This window comes from Emiliania huxleyi, assembly GCF_000372725.1.
Source record: "Emiliania huxleyi CCMP1516 unplaced genomic scaffold EMIHUscaffold_60, whole genome shotgun sequence".
Classification (NCBI taxonomy): Eukaryota; Haptophyta; order Isochrysidales; family Noelaerhabdaceae; genus Emiliania; species Emiliania huxleyi.
Genome location: NW_005197506.1, coordinates 233207 through 246460, shown reverse-complemented (window position 1 = coordinate 246460; position 13254 = coordinate 233207). Strand labels below are relative to the sequence as shown.

The 13254-nt window shown below is 67.9% G+C and overlaps 4 protein-coding genes across 4 annotated transcripts; 3 read left to right on the top strand and 1 right to left on the bottom strand.

Annotated features, from left to right (window-relative positions):
- Positions 1 to 141: 141 nt before the first annotated feature.
- EMIHUDRAFT_452312 (hypothetical protein) lies at positions 142 to 3309 on the top strand (the record flags this gene model as incomplete). Its single annotated transcript, XM_005764206.1, has 10 exons — positions 142 to 256; positions 332 to 390; positions 627 to 938; positions 1128 to 1304; positions 1555 to 1726; positions 1811 to 2061; positions 2381 to 2437; positions 2565 to 2807; positions 2896 to 3083; positions 3156 to 3309. Exons 3-10 carry the CDS (start codon positions 807 to 809, stop codon positions 3307 to 3309), a joined length of 1374 nt encoding a protein of 457 aa, XP_005764263.1. The 5' UTR covers positions 142 to 256; positions 332 to 390; positions 627 to 806.
- Positions 3310 to 5406: 2097 nt separating this feature from the next.
- On the top strand, positions 5407 to 6829 carry EMIHUDRAFT_214156 (hypothetical protein; the record flags this gene model as incomplete). Its single annotated transcript, XM_005764205.1, has 5 exons — positions 5407 to 5444; positions 5522 to 5591; positions 5667 to 5738; positions 5922 to 6308; positions 6668 to 6829. The coding sequence occupies 5 exons, from the start codon at positions 5407 to 5409 to the stop codon at positions 6827 to 6829; spliced, it is 729 nt and encodes a 242-aa protein (XP_005764262.1).
- Positions 6830 to 8348: 1519 nt separating this feature from the next.
- Positions 8349 to 9857, top strand: EMIHUDRAFT_311504 (hypothetical protein; the record flags this gene model as incomplete). The annotated part of the gene is made up of 2 exons (XM_005764204.1): positions 8349 to 8510; positions 9231 to 9857. 2 exons carry the CDS (start codon positions 8349 to 8351, stop codon positions 9855 to 9857), a joined length of 789 nt encoding a protein of 262 aa, XP_005764261.1.
- A 522-nt stretch (positions 9858 to 10379) lies between these two features.
- Positions 10380 to 12789, bottom strand: EMIHUDRAFT_214154 (hypothetical protein; the record flags this gene model as incomplete). The annotated part of the gene is made up of 10 exons (XM_005764203.1): positions 10380 to 10656; positions 10719 to 10819; positions 10979 to 11086; positions 11125 to 11605; positions 11729 to 11931; positions 12026 to 12283; positions 12410 to 12469; positions 12537 to 12584; positions 12668 to 12697; positions 12775 to 12789. 10 exons carry the CDS (start codon positions 12787 to 12789, stop codon positions 10380 to 10382), a joined length of 1581 nt encoding a protein of 526 aa, XP_005764260.1.
- Between the last annotated feature and the right edge of the window lie 465 nt (positions 12790 to 13254).

Here is a 13254-nt window from a genome sequence, read left to right as displayed (position 1 = left end):
ACCGAGCGACAGAAGCTCGCCACGGCTGTCGTAAAGGCTAGGGCTGCCTGTACCGCTGCTCCGCAGCCTCCGCCACCTGCAACGCCGCCGGCAGCAGTGCCACCGCCTCAGCCACCACCGCCTCCGCCTCCGCCTCCGCCTCCGCCTGCTGCACAGCCTCCGACCGCCGCTCAGCCTCCGCCCGAATCGCCGTCCGACGACCAGCTCGCCGCCCTGCTGAGCAGCCTCTCCCTCGACGTGGGATGCGCCCTCCGCGGTGCCCTCTCCGCCAGGGCAGCCGCTGCAGAGAGGCGAGCGCAATGTGACGATCGGTATATGGCCTGCCCTGCAGGCGCCTCGTTTGCGGATCTCGCCGCGCTGCAGAGGCCGGAGCTGCTCGCGGCTCTCAAGGCGAGATCAGCCCGAGATGTACCCGAGATGTGCCCGAGATACACATACACATATACACATGCATTTGCATATGCCCGGGATGTGCGGAGCTGCTCGCGGCTCAAGAGGCGAGAGGACGGCCGCACGTCACCACCACTCCCTCCACGCCGCTCTCTCCGCCGCTCCCTCCGCCTCGCCCTCCATCTGCCACCACTCCCGCCGGACACCACCACTCCCGCCGACTCGCCCACCCTCAGGAGAGAGGTATCGCCCGGCTTTTGGATCGGCAGAAGCTCGCTTCCGCCATCGCAAAGGCCGCGCGCACAGCCGCCTCTGTCTCCACCTCTTCATCCACCCTCGCTGCCTCTTCCGCCTCCGCCTCCGCCTCCGCCTCCGCCTCCGCCTCCGCCGTCGCCTCCTTCTCGCCCACAGGCATCATGCCCTCCCGCCCGCCAAGGCCGGACCCCGACCCCCTGCCCGCGCCGGGGCGAGCCGCCTTCGAGAGGCGAAGGCGCGTGCCTCCGCTTCCAAAGTACCGCCGGCTCACCTCGGCAGAGCTCGCCCGCACGGTGCCCGCCCACCCCACCCACCCCACCCATCCCACTGCCACCTGTCGTGCCAGCCGGAGGGGTGTGGGAGAGGCCGGAGGGGTGTGGGAGAGGCCGGAGGGGTGTGGGAGAGGCCGGAGGGGTGTGGGAGAGCGCCCACGTCACACGGCCCCCATGGCACACGCCCCCCATGGCACACGCCCCTCTCAGGCGCCGCTCAACCTGCCCGGCGATTGGCACGGCCTGCCCCTCCCAAACAGCCTCGCCGAGCTGGCGACGCCCCGGTTCGGCGCCGCGTGGCTGACTAGAGCGTTCCGCGCCGCCGGCAGCATCGGGCCGGACAACGCGGTGGAGGAGATAACCGCCTTTGAGCCGCTTGAGCTGCAGGATATGCGGCCGAGATCCGGCCGATAGTTGGCCGAGAGTTGGCCCAGAGCAGACCAATTCTGCGCCGGTGGGACTGCGGTGCCGCCACTTCACAAGGCCCCCCAGGGGGAAGCCCCCCCCCCCCCCCCCCCCCCCATCCACACACACACACACACACCACCACCACCACCACCACCACCACCACCACCACACACACACACACACCACCACCACCGCACGTCCCTCTTCCAGATCTCCCCTTCCCCCGCAGGGCCTCGACGCTCAGGGCGGCGCTGGCGAGAAGGCGCTGCTGCGCGTGCGCTACGCGAGGCAGGAGCCCGGCCGGAGGCTGCACACCGACCTCTTCGTCAAGTGCCCGTGGGAGTACACCCGCTTCGCGTACCAGCGGTCCCTCATCTCGGTGCAGCTCGGCGACGGCGACGGTGCGGGGCCGCGGAGAGGGGGGTGAGATCCTCTTTGTTGGGAGGGGGCGAGGGGAGCCGAGGCGCGCCCGAGAGCGCGTGTAGGGATGGAGCTGAGCGTGTACCAGTTCCTCGAGGGAAGCTTGCCGCTCCGCATCCCGCAGCTCTACTTCGCCGACCTCTCCCGCGAGTCGAGCTTCTACCTCCTCGTCACCGAGTGCGTGCCTTACGCGCCGCGCGGCCGCACCGAGGACGGCTACCTCCTCGACTGGCGTCGGTTCGGCGTCGGAGAGGTGCTGCCCAAGTCGGGAAAGTATCAGGACGACCGGATCGTCGACGCGCACCTCTACTACTACGTGCGCGCGCCGAGATGTCGAGATCAGTGGAGAGAAGAGCCACGGCGCCCCGTCTCGAGATCCACCGAGCCTCCGAGGCACTTTGCACGCCGCGCGCCCCGCGTAGCCCGAGGCAAAGCCGACACCATCCCTCCCCCACCCGCCACAGGCGCTCTTCCGAGCGATGGCGCGCGTCGCCGCTGCGGACAAGCGCGGCTGCTTCGACCACCACCTTGGCCGGCAGGGCGACGGCGGCCCTCCCGCCAGGAGCGCGATGGGGCAGCCGCTACCCGCCGACACGCGCGCGCGGCGGGCGGCGCTGGTCTCGCGCAACTCGCAGATGTTCGGCTCGCTCAAGGAGTTTGTGCTCGAGTACGCCCCCGGCCTGTTTGGAGGCGTGCGCCCGCTGCTACCCCCCCCCCCCCCACACACACACACCGCACCGCGAGGCGAGGCGGGCCGAGCTGAGCCGCCGCCGGCCCGTAGGCGAGATCGCCGACGCAGCCTACCTCGACCGCCTCAAGGGTGAGTACGTGGAGATGGCCCCGTACTTCACCGCGGCGATGCACGCGCTGGCGGCGCACCCCGAGCTGCACGTCCTCTCGCACGTCAACCTGCAGATCGACAATGCTTGGTTCTGGCGCTCCGCCGACGCCGACGGCGCGGGCGAGGCGGTGCTCGAGTGCGGCCTGCTCGACTGGTACAACGCGAGCCGCGTGCCGGCCGTCTCTGTCTTCATGGGCTGCCTGAGCGGCATCGAGCCGGAGGTGCTGGCGGCGCACGAGGAGGGCCGCGATGCGCGGCGTCGCCGCCGAGTGGTGCCTCCCATGAGCCCTTCTCGGAGCCTCCCTGCAGGAGGGCCTGATGCGCTGCTTCGCCGACGAGTACTTCAAGTACGGCGGGCCGCAGGTTGACCCGAACCTGCTGCGGCTGCAGTTCCGCCTCGCCTTCTGCGCCGGCTTCGCGGGCAACCTGCAGTACATCGAGGCAGAGGTGCTCAAGGAGATGCCCTCCAAGGAGGAGTGGCGCTCGGTTCGCGACCGGTGCGCGGGGCAAAGGCGCGCGATGGGCGGGAGCGTGAATGGCGTCTCCTCATGGCGTCGCCCTCTGAACAGGTGGGACCCGCGCGTCATGGGCCGGTGGAACGTGCGCTGCCGCACGGTCGCCTTCCTCCAGCTCATCCGGGCACACGAGGCGCTGGGCATGCACTCCTTCTTCATGGAGTGGGTGCGGCAGAACCCGGCCGTGTGCCGCAGCCCGGGCGTTTAGCGCGGCGTTTCTACATACATGTATTACGAGTCAGTTTGTGTAATCCGTCTCTCCGGTGTCACACGCGCTACCTATGCACAAATGACGCTAAATCGTAAATGCGCTCCCGAGCTCGTCCCGTCCTGCTCTCCCCTCTGGCTCCGTGGCTCGCTGCTCGGCTCTCTCTTCTACGTTCTAGCTTCTCTTCTTCTTCTTCTTCTTCTTCTTCTTCTTCTTCTTCTTCTCTCTCTCTCTCTCTCTCTCTCTCTCTCTCTCTCTCTCTCTCTCTCTCTCTCTCTCTCTCTCTCTCTCTCTCTCTCTCTCTCTCTCCTCTCCTCTCCTCCTCCACCTCCTCCTCCTCCTCCTCCTCCTCCTCCTCCTTCCTCCTCCCCCTTCTTCCTTCTTCCGTGCTCAGGAGTTGGTTTTCACTCGCTCGAAATGTGTACGTAAAACAGTTAACACCGACCTAAAAAAAGAGCGAAATCCAACCTGAGACCTTTACATTTCGGCGGAGTTGGCCATCTCCTTGCGCCTCCGCCAGCTCACCGCCAGCTTTGCCAGCATGCGAGCTGTCAACACCAAAGGACGTGGCGTGCTGCCACGCAGCGCAATGCCTCCCAGGAGAGCAGCGCCGTCTGACACCAACGCGAAGGACAGCTCGAATGTTGAGTTGATCGAAGGCAGCCACGGCTGCGCTTTCTGCGCTGGTCTCTCTGATGTTTTGTGGCTAGGGCTTGAGCGGAGGACGGACAAGGGCCAGGAGATGGGAAGCAATACTAGTAAGTCAAGCCGTGCCACCGAGATCAACACAGCCCAGGCAGAAAATCTGCAGTGGAACGTACCGGGTGCGGGTGCTGAGTGGTGGCGCCTGTGTGTTTGACGTAACGTGTGTTTGCATGCTACGATACAGTGCTAAGAGTACCCTGAGTAACGGATGTGTTGGAAGCAGCGGGTTTGACCCTGCCAAGGTAAGATTGACGAGTCTCTGTCCGAGAGGGAGAGAGCCGCGCGGCGCGCGGCGCGGGCGCCGCCTCGGGCTCGGCTCGTCGGCCAGCGCGTGGGCCCGCAGACGCACGGCACGACCTTAGCTTTTTTTCTTCACATTTGATGCTCAAGAAAGCGATGCATTAGCGCCCACACCTTACGCCCTACCCGCCACACTCTTACAGAGCACAAGCCGCCGGCCGCGGCGTTCGCAATGTACTTGCCGCAAGCGCCAGGAATGTGCGCAGCTTCTCGGCCCTTCCCCTCGAGGCAACAGCAGCTCTCGACTCGCCTGCGACGGGGGGCGGGGAGGCCTGCTCAGATCGTGAGATTCCGGATGAAGCATTTCCTCACGCTTGTGCGTCAGCAGAGGGAGCTTACGGTCATCAATGCAGGAGGGGAGGTGCAGGTGGGGCGCTGGAGGGGGCTGTGTGCGTCTGTGTGTGGATCGATTGGACGGGTGTGGGGGGGGGGGGGGAGCGGCTCAATCCCTTAGATGTTCGAGTTTGTCTCGATCAGGGGTCAGTACAGGTCTGTGTAAAGAGGCTCCTCCTCGCCGCTCGGTCCGAAAGGGGAAAGGGGGGAGGGGGGGGGGGGGGGGGGGGTCTTCTGGGTTGCGGAAAACAACCTTGTTGGAGGGCCCCCCTCCCATGGGATCCCCCCCCCGGGGCGGAAGTCATATGCATAGGGGGGGGGATCCTCTCTCCCCCGGGGGCTGCGTGCGTGCGTGCCCTGCGTGTTTTTTTGGTGGGGAAAAGGGGGAAGGGGGGGGGGGTGCGAAGAGAGGCGCGGGGGAGTGGAGGAGGGAGCCGGGCGGCGGCGCGTGGCTCAGAGTGAGCTGGATAAGGAGGAATCCGCGTCGCCAAGAGTGGCTTGGAAGACCGTCGTGAAGTCCTGATGCCTCATCAGCGCCACGGGGCGCCGCCGCCGCCCGAGTGTGTGGGGCGTGGGTGTGGTCTGCCTTGTGGGGACGAGGCCCGGCGCGGGCGGGGGAGGGCATCACCACGCGGCGGCGCGCCTCTTCGGCGGTGCACCGTCTGGCGTGGCGCGGCACGTGGACGCGCGACACGGTACCTGCGAGAGGGGCCGCGGTGGCGGTCAGACACGCCGCGGTGGAGAGCGCGTGCGGGGTGGATGGCTGTGCGCAGCAAAGGCAGCACGGAGCTCAGACAGTGCGAAGCACGGCTCGCAACATCGCTTGCGGCCCCGGACGAGGGTAGGTTCTCCAGCGTACTCGCTGGACCCTCAGGACCGCACGCACTCAGACGAATAATGGGTTCATCACTGCTCCGGAGGCGCAGGACGGGCGGGCGGGTGGGGTCGGCGGGCGTGGGACAAGCAGACCTGGAGATGCGAGCTCCGAAAGGACGGCGTAGAGCTGCCGCACGTCACAGGATGTGCTCTCGACGTGCGCCGCCACGGGGTTGGTGCTCTCGACGACGACGGAAGAGCCCGGTGAAGGAGCGGTTTGTCCTTCAGGCCATGGAGCGTTTGGGGGCACGTATGAACCAGAACCCAGACCCACCCAGCGACGTGCCGCCGGCGACACCGGCCAGTGAAGAAAACGCACGAAGCCGGGCCCGAAATCGCACAGAGACAGTCACGCAAGGGTCTGTTCACCACGCTCGGCGCGCGGCGGCAAGGTGCAGGACCCATTGGGCGACGCGGCCAGCAACATCGGCCGCCTCGGGCACTGCGGCCGCCACAACAGCCTCCTCGCCGCCCTGGCCAAGCCCAAGGTCATGCGGAGCGTGTGGGGCATGCTCGTCGAGGTGGAGCCGCGGGACCACCTCGGCTACTCTAACGACTACCGGCCCGACGTCTCGGTGGCGGGCGCCGGCCGCTCGCGCTCGCGCCTCGTCGGCGACGTCAAGTTCAAGGACTCGCTCTCCTCCAACCCGGAGGACGTCGGCCAGCGAGGCGCTTTCGTCGGCCTCGGCAACACCGAGCCCGGCACGAGCGCGGACGTCTTCGGCCTCGAGCAGCGCGGCGCTGTCGGGGACGGCGACTTCAGGCCGAGCGACGGCGGCGGCTATGTGGCGTACAAGAAGGCGGACTACGCGCACGCCCTCTCAGCATCAGCAGCCTGACAGCTCTGACAGCTCCCTCCGACAGCGTCTGACAGCAACACCCGACAGCTCCGACAGCACCCGACAGCTACAGATCCCCTCGCCTGTCAGACACGCACCCGACAGCACCCGACAGCACTGACAGCACCTGACAGCTGGTCTGACAGAGGCACCTGACAGTGCCTGACAGCTGCCCGACAGCCCGACAGATCACCTGACAGCACCTGACAGCCTGACAGCCAGGGCTCAGGTCGGTGTGCTTTTGCACCCGAAAGAGCTTGTCCACCCGCGAACAGCTCCTCTTCACAGCCAATCGCTGTGAGTAGGTCTGCCCGCACCCCAGCCTCGCCGGCTCCTGCGTGGACGTGAAGAACAACTACCAGACGCTCTACCTCCACCCGGAGAGCGAGAGAGTGCCGCGCCAGTGCTTTGAGCGGCGGGCCAAGCTGCTCTCGAGTGAGGCCGCGGCCGTGCTGGAGAGGACTTAAAAGTGCGGGGGTCGTCGGGCTGGTGTGCCGGCGCTGCGGGCAGCGGCAGGGCCCTGCAGCGTGCCGCCGCGCGCCACGATCTCCTGTTGTGTCTGAGTATAGGCAAGCTTCAGTTGGCTCGCAAGCGGACGTTTTCTAGAAGTGTTGCGGCTGTGAAGCACGCCCAACCTACCGGATTTGCCCCGAGCTAGTCTGTTCAATGCCCACGAGCGTACTAGAAAGAAAAACACGCGCCGTCGTTTACCGCGCTCTGGCCTCCGCGCTCTTGCGGGCGCAGCCAGCCCCGCAGCTCACACTACCGCGCACCGCGTCGCGCCCGTTGCCGATGACGTTCCCCGACGAGTGGGGCGCCGGCGGCGGGGACGGCGGCCCGACCGAGTCGAAGCTCGTCCAGCTCTCGATGCAGAGCAACGAGGCGCTCCTCATCAAGACGCTGCTGGCGCGGAGCTGCCCGAGCGCAAGGCTGAGCCGCGTGCAGCGCGTGCAGAACAAGATGCTGTGGCGCGAGTACGCCCACTATCGCGACGAATCGCTCGTCCACACCTGCGCCGGCGGCGACGTCAACGAGATGCTCCTCTTCCACGGCACGGCAGAGCGGGCGGCGGAGGATGTGCTCGCGCATCAGAACGGGCTCGACCCGCGGTTCTCGAACGGCGGCTTTTACGGCCAGGGCATCTACCTGGCGGAGGACCCGTCCTACCCGATCGGCGGCCGGTACGCGCACCGCATCTCCGGCTCGGGCGGCAGCCGCGTGCAGCTGCTCATCGTGAAGGCCGCCCTCGGCTCGCAGCAGGAGATGGGGCAGCGCATCAGCGCTGAGACGAGGGCGATGCGCATGCCGGACGTCCGCGTCGAGGGCCCTCCCCGACTCCTCTACAACAGCGTGCGCGGCGGGCCGCACCGCCCCTTCGTCTCCGGCGGAGGCGAGAACGGGTGCAACGCGTCCATCGTGCACGTTGTGTACGAGTCGCGCCAGATGTACCCGGCGTACGTGATCGAGGTCGAGATGGAGATGGGGGCCGAGGTGGTGGCGGCCGTGCGCAAGAACTCGGCGGAGGGGAGTGCGAGCGCCGGCCCGGCACCCAAGCGGCAGCGCCACGCTGCGCCGAGCGGCGGCGGCGGTGGCGGCGGCTCCAGCAGCGGCGGCGGCGGCAGCGGCAGCGGCTCTGCTGCTCATGTCCCCGCCGCTGCGCCACCGAGCGACGCGGAGGTGCAGGCGATGGGCGTGGCGGCGGCGGCGGCGGCGCTGCGGGCGCACGGGTCGGTCAGTCGCGTCGTGCTTGCGGCTTGCGGGCGGTTGGCTGATCTGTGCACCAAGGTGCAAAACAGGCAACCCGCGGCGGACGCGGGCGCGCTCGAGGCGATCGTAGCGGCGCTGCAGGCGCACCCGCAGGTGGCGGTTGTGCAGCAGAATGGCTGCTGGGCGCTGGTCAACGTGTGTGTCGGCACCGACGCCGCATCGCTCGCACGTAAGCAGCGCGCAGCAGACGCGGGCGGCATCGAGGTGGCTGTGGCGGCGATGCAGGCGCACCCGCAGGTGGCGGGTGTGCAGGGGAATGGCTGCCTGGCGATGGCCAACGTGTGTTCCGGCAGCGACGCCGCAGGAATCGCAAGCAAGCAGCGCGCAGCAGACGCAGGCGGAATCGAGGTCGTTGTGGCGGCGCTGCGGGCGCACCCGCAGGTGGCGGACGTGCAGGAGTATGGCTGCTGCGCGCTGGGCGACGTGTGCGCCGGCACCGACGCCGCAGCGTTCGCACGTATGCAGCGCGCAGCAGACGCGGGCGCCATGGAGGTGTCTGTCGCGGCGCTGCAGGCTCACCCGCAGGATGCGGGCGTGCAGTATTATGGCTGCTGGGCGATGGCCAACGTGTGCTCCGGCACCGACGCCGCAGCGTTCGCACGCAAGCAGCGCGCAGCAGACGCAGGCGGCATCGAGGTGGTTGTGGCGGCGCTGCAGGCGCACCCGCAGCATGCGGACGTGCAGGATTATGGCTGCTGGGCGATGGCCAACGTGTGCTCCGGCACCGACGCCGCAGCGTTCGCACGCAAGCAGCGCGCAGCAGACGCAGGCGGCATCGAGGTGGTTGTGGCGGCGCTGCGGGCGCACCCGCAGGTGGCGGGTGTGCAGGAGTATGGCTGCTGCGCGCTGGGCGACGTGTGCCACGGCACCGACGCCGCAGCGCTCGCACGCAAGCAGCGCGCAGCAGACGCGGGCGCCATCGAGGTGTCTGTCGCGGCGCTGCAGGCTCACCCGCAGGATGCGGGCGTGCAGCAGTATGGCTGCCGGGCGGTGGCCAACGTGTGCTTCGGCAGCGACGCCGCAGCGCGGGCGCGGAGGCAGCGAGCTGTGATTGCGGGCAGCATCGAGGCAATCGTGGCGGCGATGCAGGCTCACCCGCAGCATGCGGACGTGCAGCAGTTTGGCTGCGGGACGATGGCCATCGTGTGTGTCGGCTCTGACGCCGCAGGGCTTGCACGCAAGCAGCGCGCAGCCGACGCGGGCGGCATCGAGTTGGCTGTGGCGGCACTGCGGGCGCACCCGCAGGTGGCGGGTGTGCAGGGGAATGGCTGCCTGGCGATGGCCAACGTGTGTTCCGGCAGCGACGCCGCATCGCTCGCACGTAAGCAGCGCGCAGCAGACGCAGGCGGAATCGAGGTGGTTGTGGCGGCGCTGCGGGCGCACCCGCAGGTGGCGGACGTGCAGGAGTATGGCTGCTGCGCGCTGGGCGACGTGTGTTCCGGCACCGACGCCGCAGCGTTCGCACGTATGCAGCGCGCAGCAGACGCGGGCGGAATCGAGTTGGTCGTGGCGGCGCTGCAGGCGCACCCGCAGGATGCGGGTGTGCAGGATTATGGCTGCTGCGCGCTATTCAACGTGTGCGTCGGCAGCGACGCCGCAGCGCGGGCGCGGAGGCAGCGAGCTGTGACTGCGGGCGCGACCGAGGCGGCGGTAGGGGCTATGCAGGCTCACCCGGACGCCGCAGCTGTCCAGAGGGAAGGACAGCGTTTGCGTGATCTTCTTGCCTGAAGGGATCCGGGCCGCGTGGACCAAAAGAGCACAACATGAACAGGAACGCATAGGCTCCGGTCTGTGGGAAGAGCTTGCGCGGTTGCGCGATCCAGCTGGTTGTCTGAAAGGGGTTAACTCAAGCGCAGGGGGGGGGTCGGCTGAGAGAGCTGAGAGGTGTGTCTCTGTCACGCGCCTTCGAAATTTTGGTACTTGCGGTTGTGCATCGCGCATGGTGCAGTGTGGAGTGTCTCCTCGGGTCGCGCCCCTCGCGCCTCGCGGCCTCGGTCTATGCACGCATGCATTCGACGCGGGGCACACAAATTCACAAGAAACCGCAGGGTCATGGACATGCACCGCAGCCCGCAGGGCGTCAGAAACTACAAGGTGCGCTCTATATCTAACACGCACACCTGTCCAAAGTACAAACCGGGGGCGTGGGAGAGAGCCTCTAAGCTCCAGGCGGAGGCTGGTACTCGGCCCGTGCCGGTGGGTGGCCAAGTAGACCTTCATCCCGCCCACAAGCCCGCCTCGCCGCCGCCGTTACCCGAGGCTAAGCGCGTTGGCTTGCTCCGACGAAGCCCAGCGCGAGGCTTGCCCCTCCCCCCAGCTGTCGTTGTGGCCGAGCCGCTGCACCGCCGTGCGCGCGCGCTTGGCCGGCTTCTCACCCCCTCTCGCTGCCGCCTCCGCCACTGCCGGCGTCGGAGGCTCGTAGACCGCCGGAGGCTCGCCCGCCGCCGGAGCCGACGGCCCTGCCTCTCCCCCCGCCTGCCCGGCCGTCCTCGCGTACGCCACCGCCGTCTCCCATTTCCGTCGGTAACTTTGGAGGTGCGACCTGATGTTGTCCCGCGTCGGCGCGCCCTCCTCCCCCTCGGCTCGCACCCCATCAGCCGCCGGATGGCCAGTGGCCGGGCGTGCGACACACCGAGCTGGAAAACGGCCCGCTCGAACCGAAGGTGCATCTCCGGCGTCCAAACGAAGCGCTTGGTCGGGGGGCTGTCGGCCTCCGGCGCCCCTCCCTCCGCATCGCTCTCCTCGCCGCCGCCGCCACGAGACGCACCGGCCTCTCTCCCCGCCTGCCCGACCGCCCTCGCGTACGCCACCGCCGCCTCCACCGCCGTGTCGAAGGTGCCGATGTGGACCTGCCCTCCGTCCACCGTGTGCTGCGCCCAGAAGCGGCCAGAGGCCTGCTTGAACACGTTCTTGTAGCCAGTGCTGTTGCTGGAGAGGTGCAAGCGCAAGCCCTCCGCCTCTCCGTGGCCAATGCCGGAGGCTGGTACTCGCCGACCGCCCGCGCATACGCCACCGCCGCCTCCACTGCTGTGTCGAAGAGGCCGATGTAGACCAGCCTTCCGTCCACCATGCGCTTCGCTTGGAAGCGGCCCGTCCGCGAGTGCTCGCCCACGCCCTTGTAGCCGGTGCTGCTGCTGCTCGAGAGGTGCAGCCGCAGCCCCTCCGCCTCTGTCGCCACCGCCGGAGGAGCCGGAGGCTGATACTCGCCGACCGCCCGCGCGTACGCCACCGCCGCCTCCACTGCTGTGTCGAAGATGCCGAGGCCGACATTCCTTCCTTCCACCCTGTGGTTCGCCTGGAAGCGGCCAGAGGGCTCCTTGAACACGTTCTTGTAGCCGGTGCTGTTGCTGCTGGAGAGGTGCAAGCGCAAGCCCTCCGCCTCCTCGGCCTGCTGCAGGTCCATCCCGGCGCACTCGCCGTGGCACCAGCGGCCGCACGCGTCGCAACACACCCACACGCCCTGGAACGGCAAGCTGCTGCTCGGGAGGTGCAGGTCCGTGCCGCAAAAGCAGCCCAGCCCCTCCTCCTCCTCCTCCTCCTCCTCCTCCTCCTCCTCCTCCTCCTCCTCCTCTTCCTCCTCCTCAAACAGACTCCTCCACCTCGAGTTTCCTGGGTACACGCCAAGGTAGCCGGTGCTGTTGCTGCTGGACAAGTGGAGCCGCAGCCCCTCCGCCTCCGTCGCCACCGCCGGAGGAGCCGGAGGCTGGTACTCGCCGACCGACCGCGCGTACGCCACCGCCGCCTCCACCGCCGTGGCGAAGGAGCCAAGGTGGACCTGCCTTCCATCCACCCTGTGATTCGCCTTGAAGCGGCCAGAGGAGTACCGCCACACGCCTAAATAGCCGGTACTGCTGGCGCGAGAGGTGCAGCCGCAGCCCCTCCGCCTCTGTCGCCACCGTCGGAGGAGCCGGAGGCTGGTACTCGCCGACCGCCCGCGCGTACGCCACCGCCGCCTCCACCGCTGTGGCGAAGGAGCCGATGGAGACGCTCCTTCCGTTCACCCTGTGCTGCGCCTCGAACGGGTGCACCCCCTCCGCCTCGTCCGCCACCTCCGCCAGCGCCGCGTGGCTAGCCGCCGGCGGGGGAACCGCGGCGTGCCACTGCTCGAGGGAGCCGTAAAAGTCGAGGAACTCGGCGCGCGTGTACGACTCGCCCTGCGGGCAAGTCGGGTCCACGCGCCGCTCGCAGGCCCTCGATGACGCCTCCGCCGGCGGACTCGGCTTGCCGGCGGCCAGCTTGGCCATGCCGGCGGCGCGGCGCGCGCCCATGCTGCGCGCGACAGCCTGCGGCAAGTTGCGCAGCACGCCGCTCGCGAGGTTGGACGCGATCTCGGAGAGCTCCTGCGGCGAGCAGTGGAGTCGACTCAACGCGGCAAGAGGGCTGGCGCAGGGCCACCACTGCCGCCACCGCCGCGCGCGCCTCCTCCGTAAAGGGCTTGTTGGAGACGTAGCAGAGCTGCGTGAGCGTCAGAGACGAGGGCCGGTCGCGGTCCGCGCCGCGCACCTGCATCTGGTGCTCTCCAGCCCCGCACGACGCACAGACGTGCCGGCTAGTGGGCTGCTAGCGCTCTGGGGGGTGGGGGGGGGGGTTATAACGGAGCGTCCGAGTGGTGCCACTCAGACTGGGCGCTTTGCGCACCGCGCACGTGATTAGAAGCCATGGCCTCTCAGTGTCTTCACCGCCTGCCGGAAGCTGGCAGCCTCGAAGACAACGCGCCAGACAGGCACAGTGTCGAAAGGGAAGGCCAGATGACATCAAACGATCAAAGGAGGCAGCATTCTATTCGAGGACCTTGACCACGTGCGCAGAGCTTGAGAAGACACAGAGCTCTGACTGGGACCAAGCGCCTGATGGCCACGCCGACTTTTCGCGGAAAGCAAAAGCTGTACAACCATCTGAGCGCTCCGGGACTGAGCGGCGCCGTGAGCCGGTTCCGTCTTCCGAACGGTGATCCGTGAACGTCCTCAAATGGGCGCTCTACCCGATCGTACACCCTGCACTTATGATTCTCTCCAGTCAACATGCGAGGTGTCTAGACGTGATGCTGATGGTCACCAGAAGCTTGTGTGAAATTATCGCACTCCCTCGGGGGTTGTCATGGGACTAGATAACACACGGAATTAGG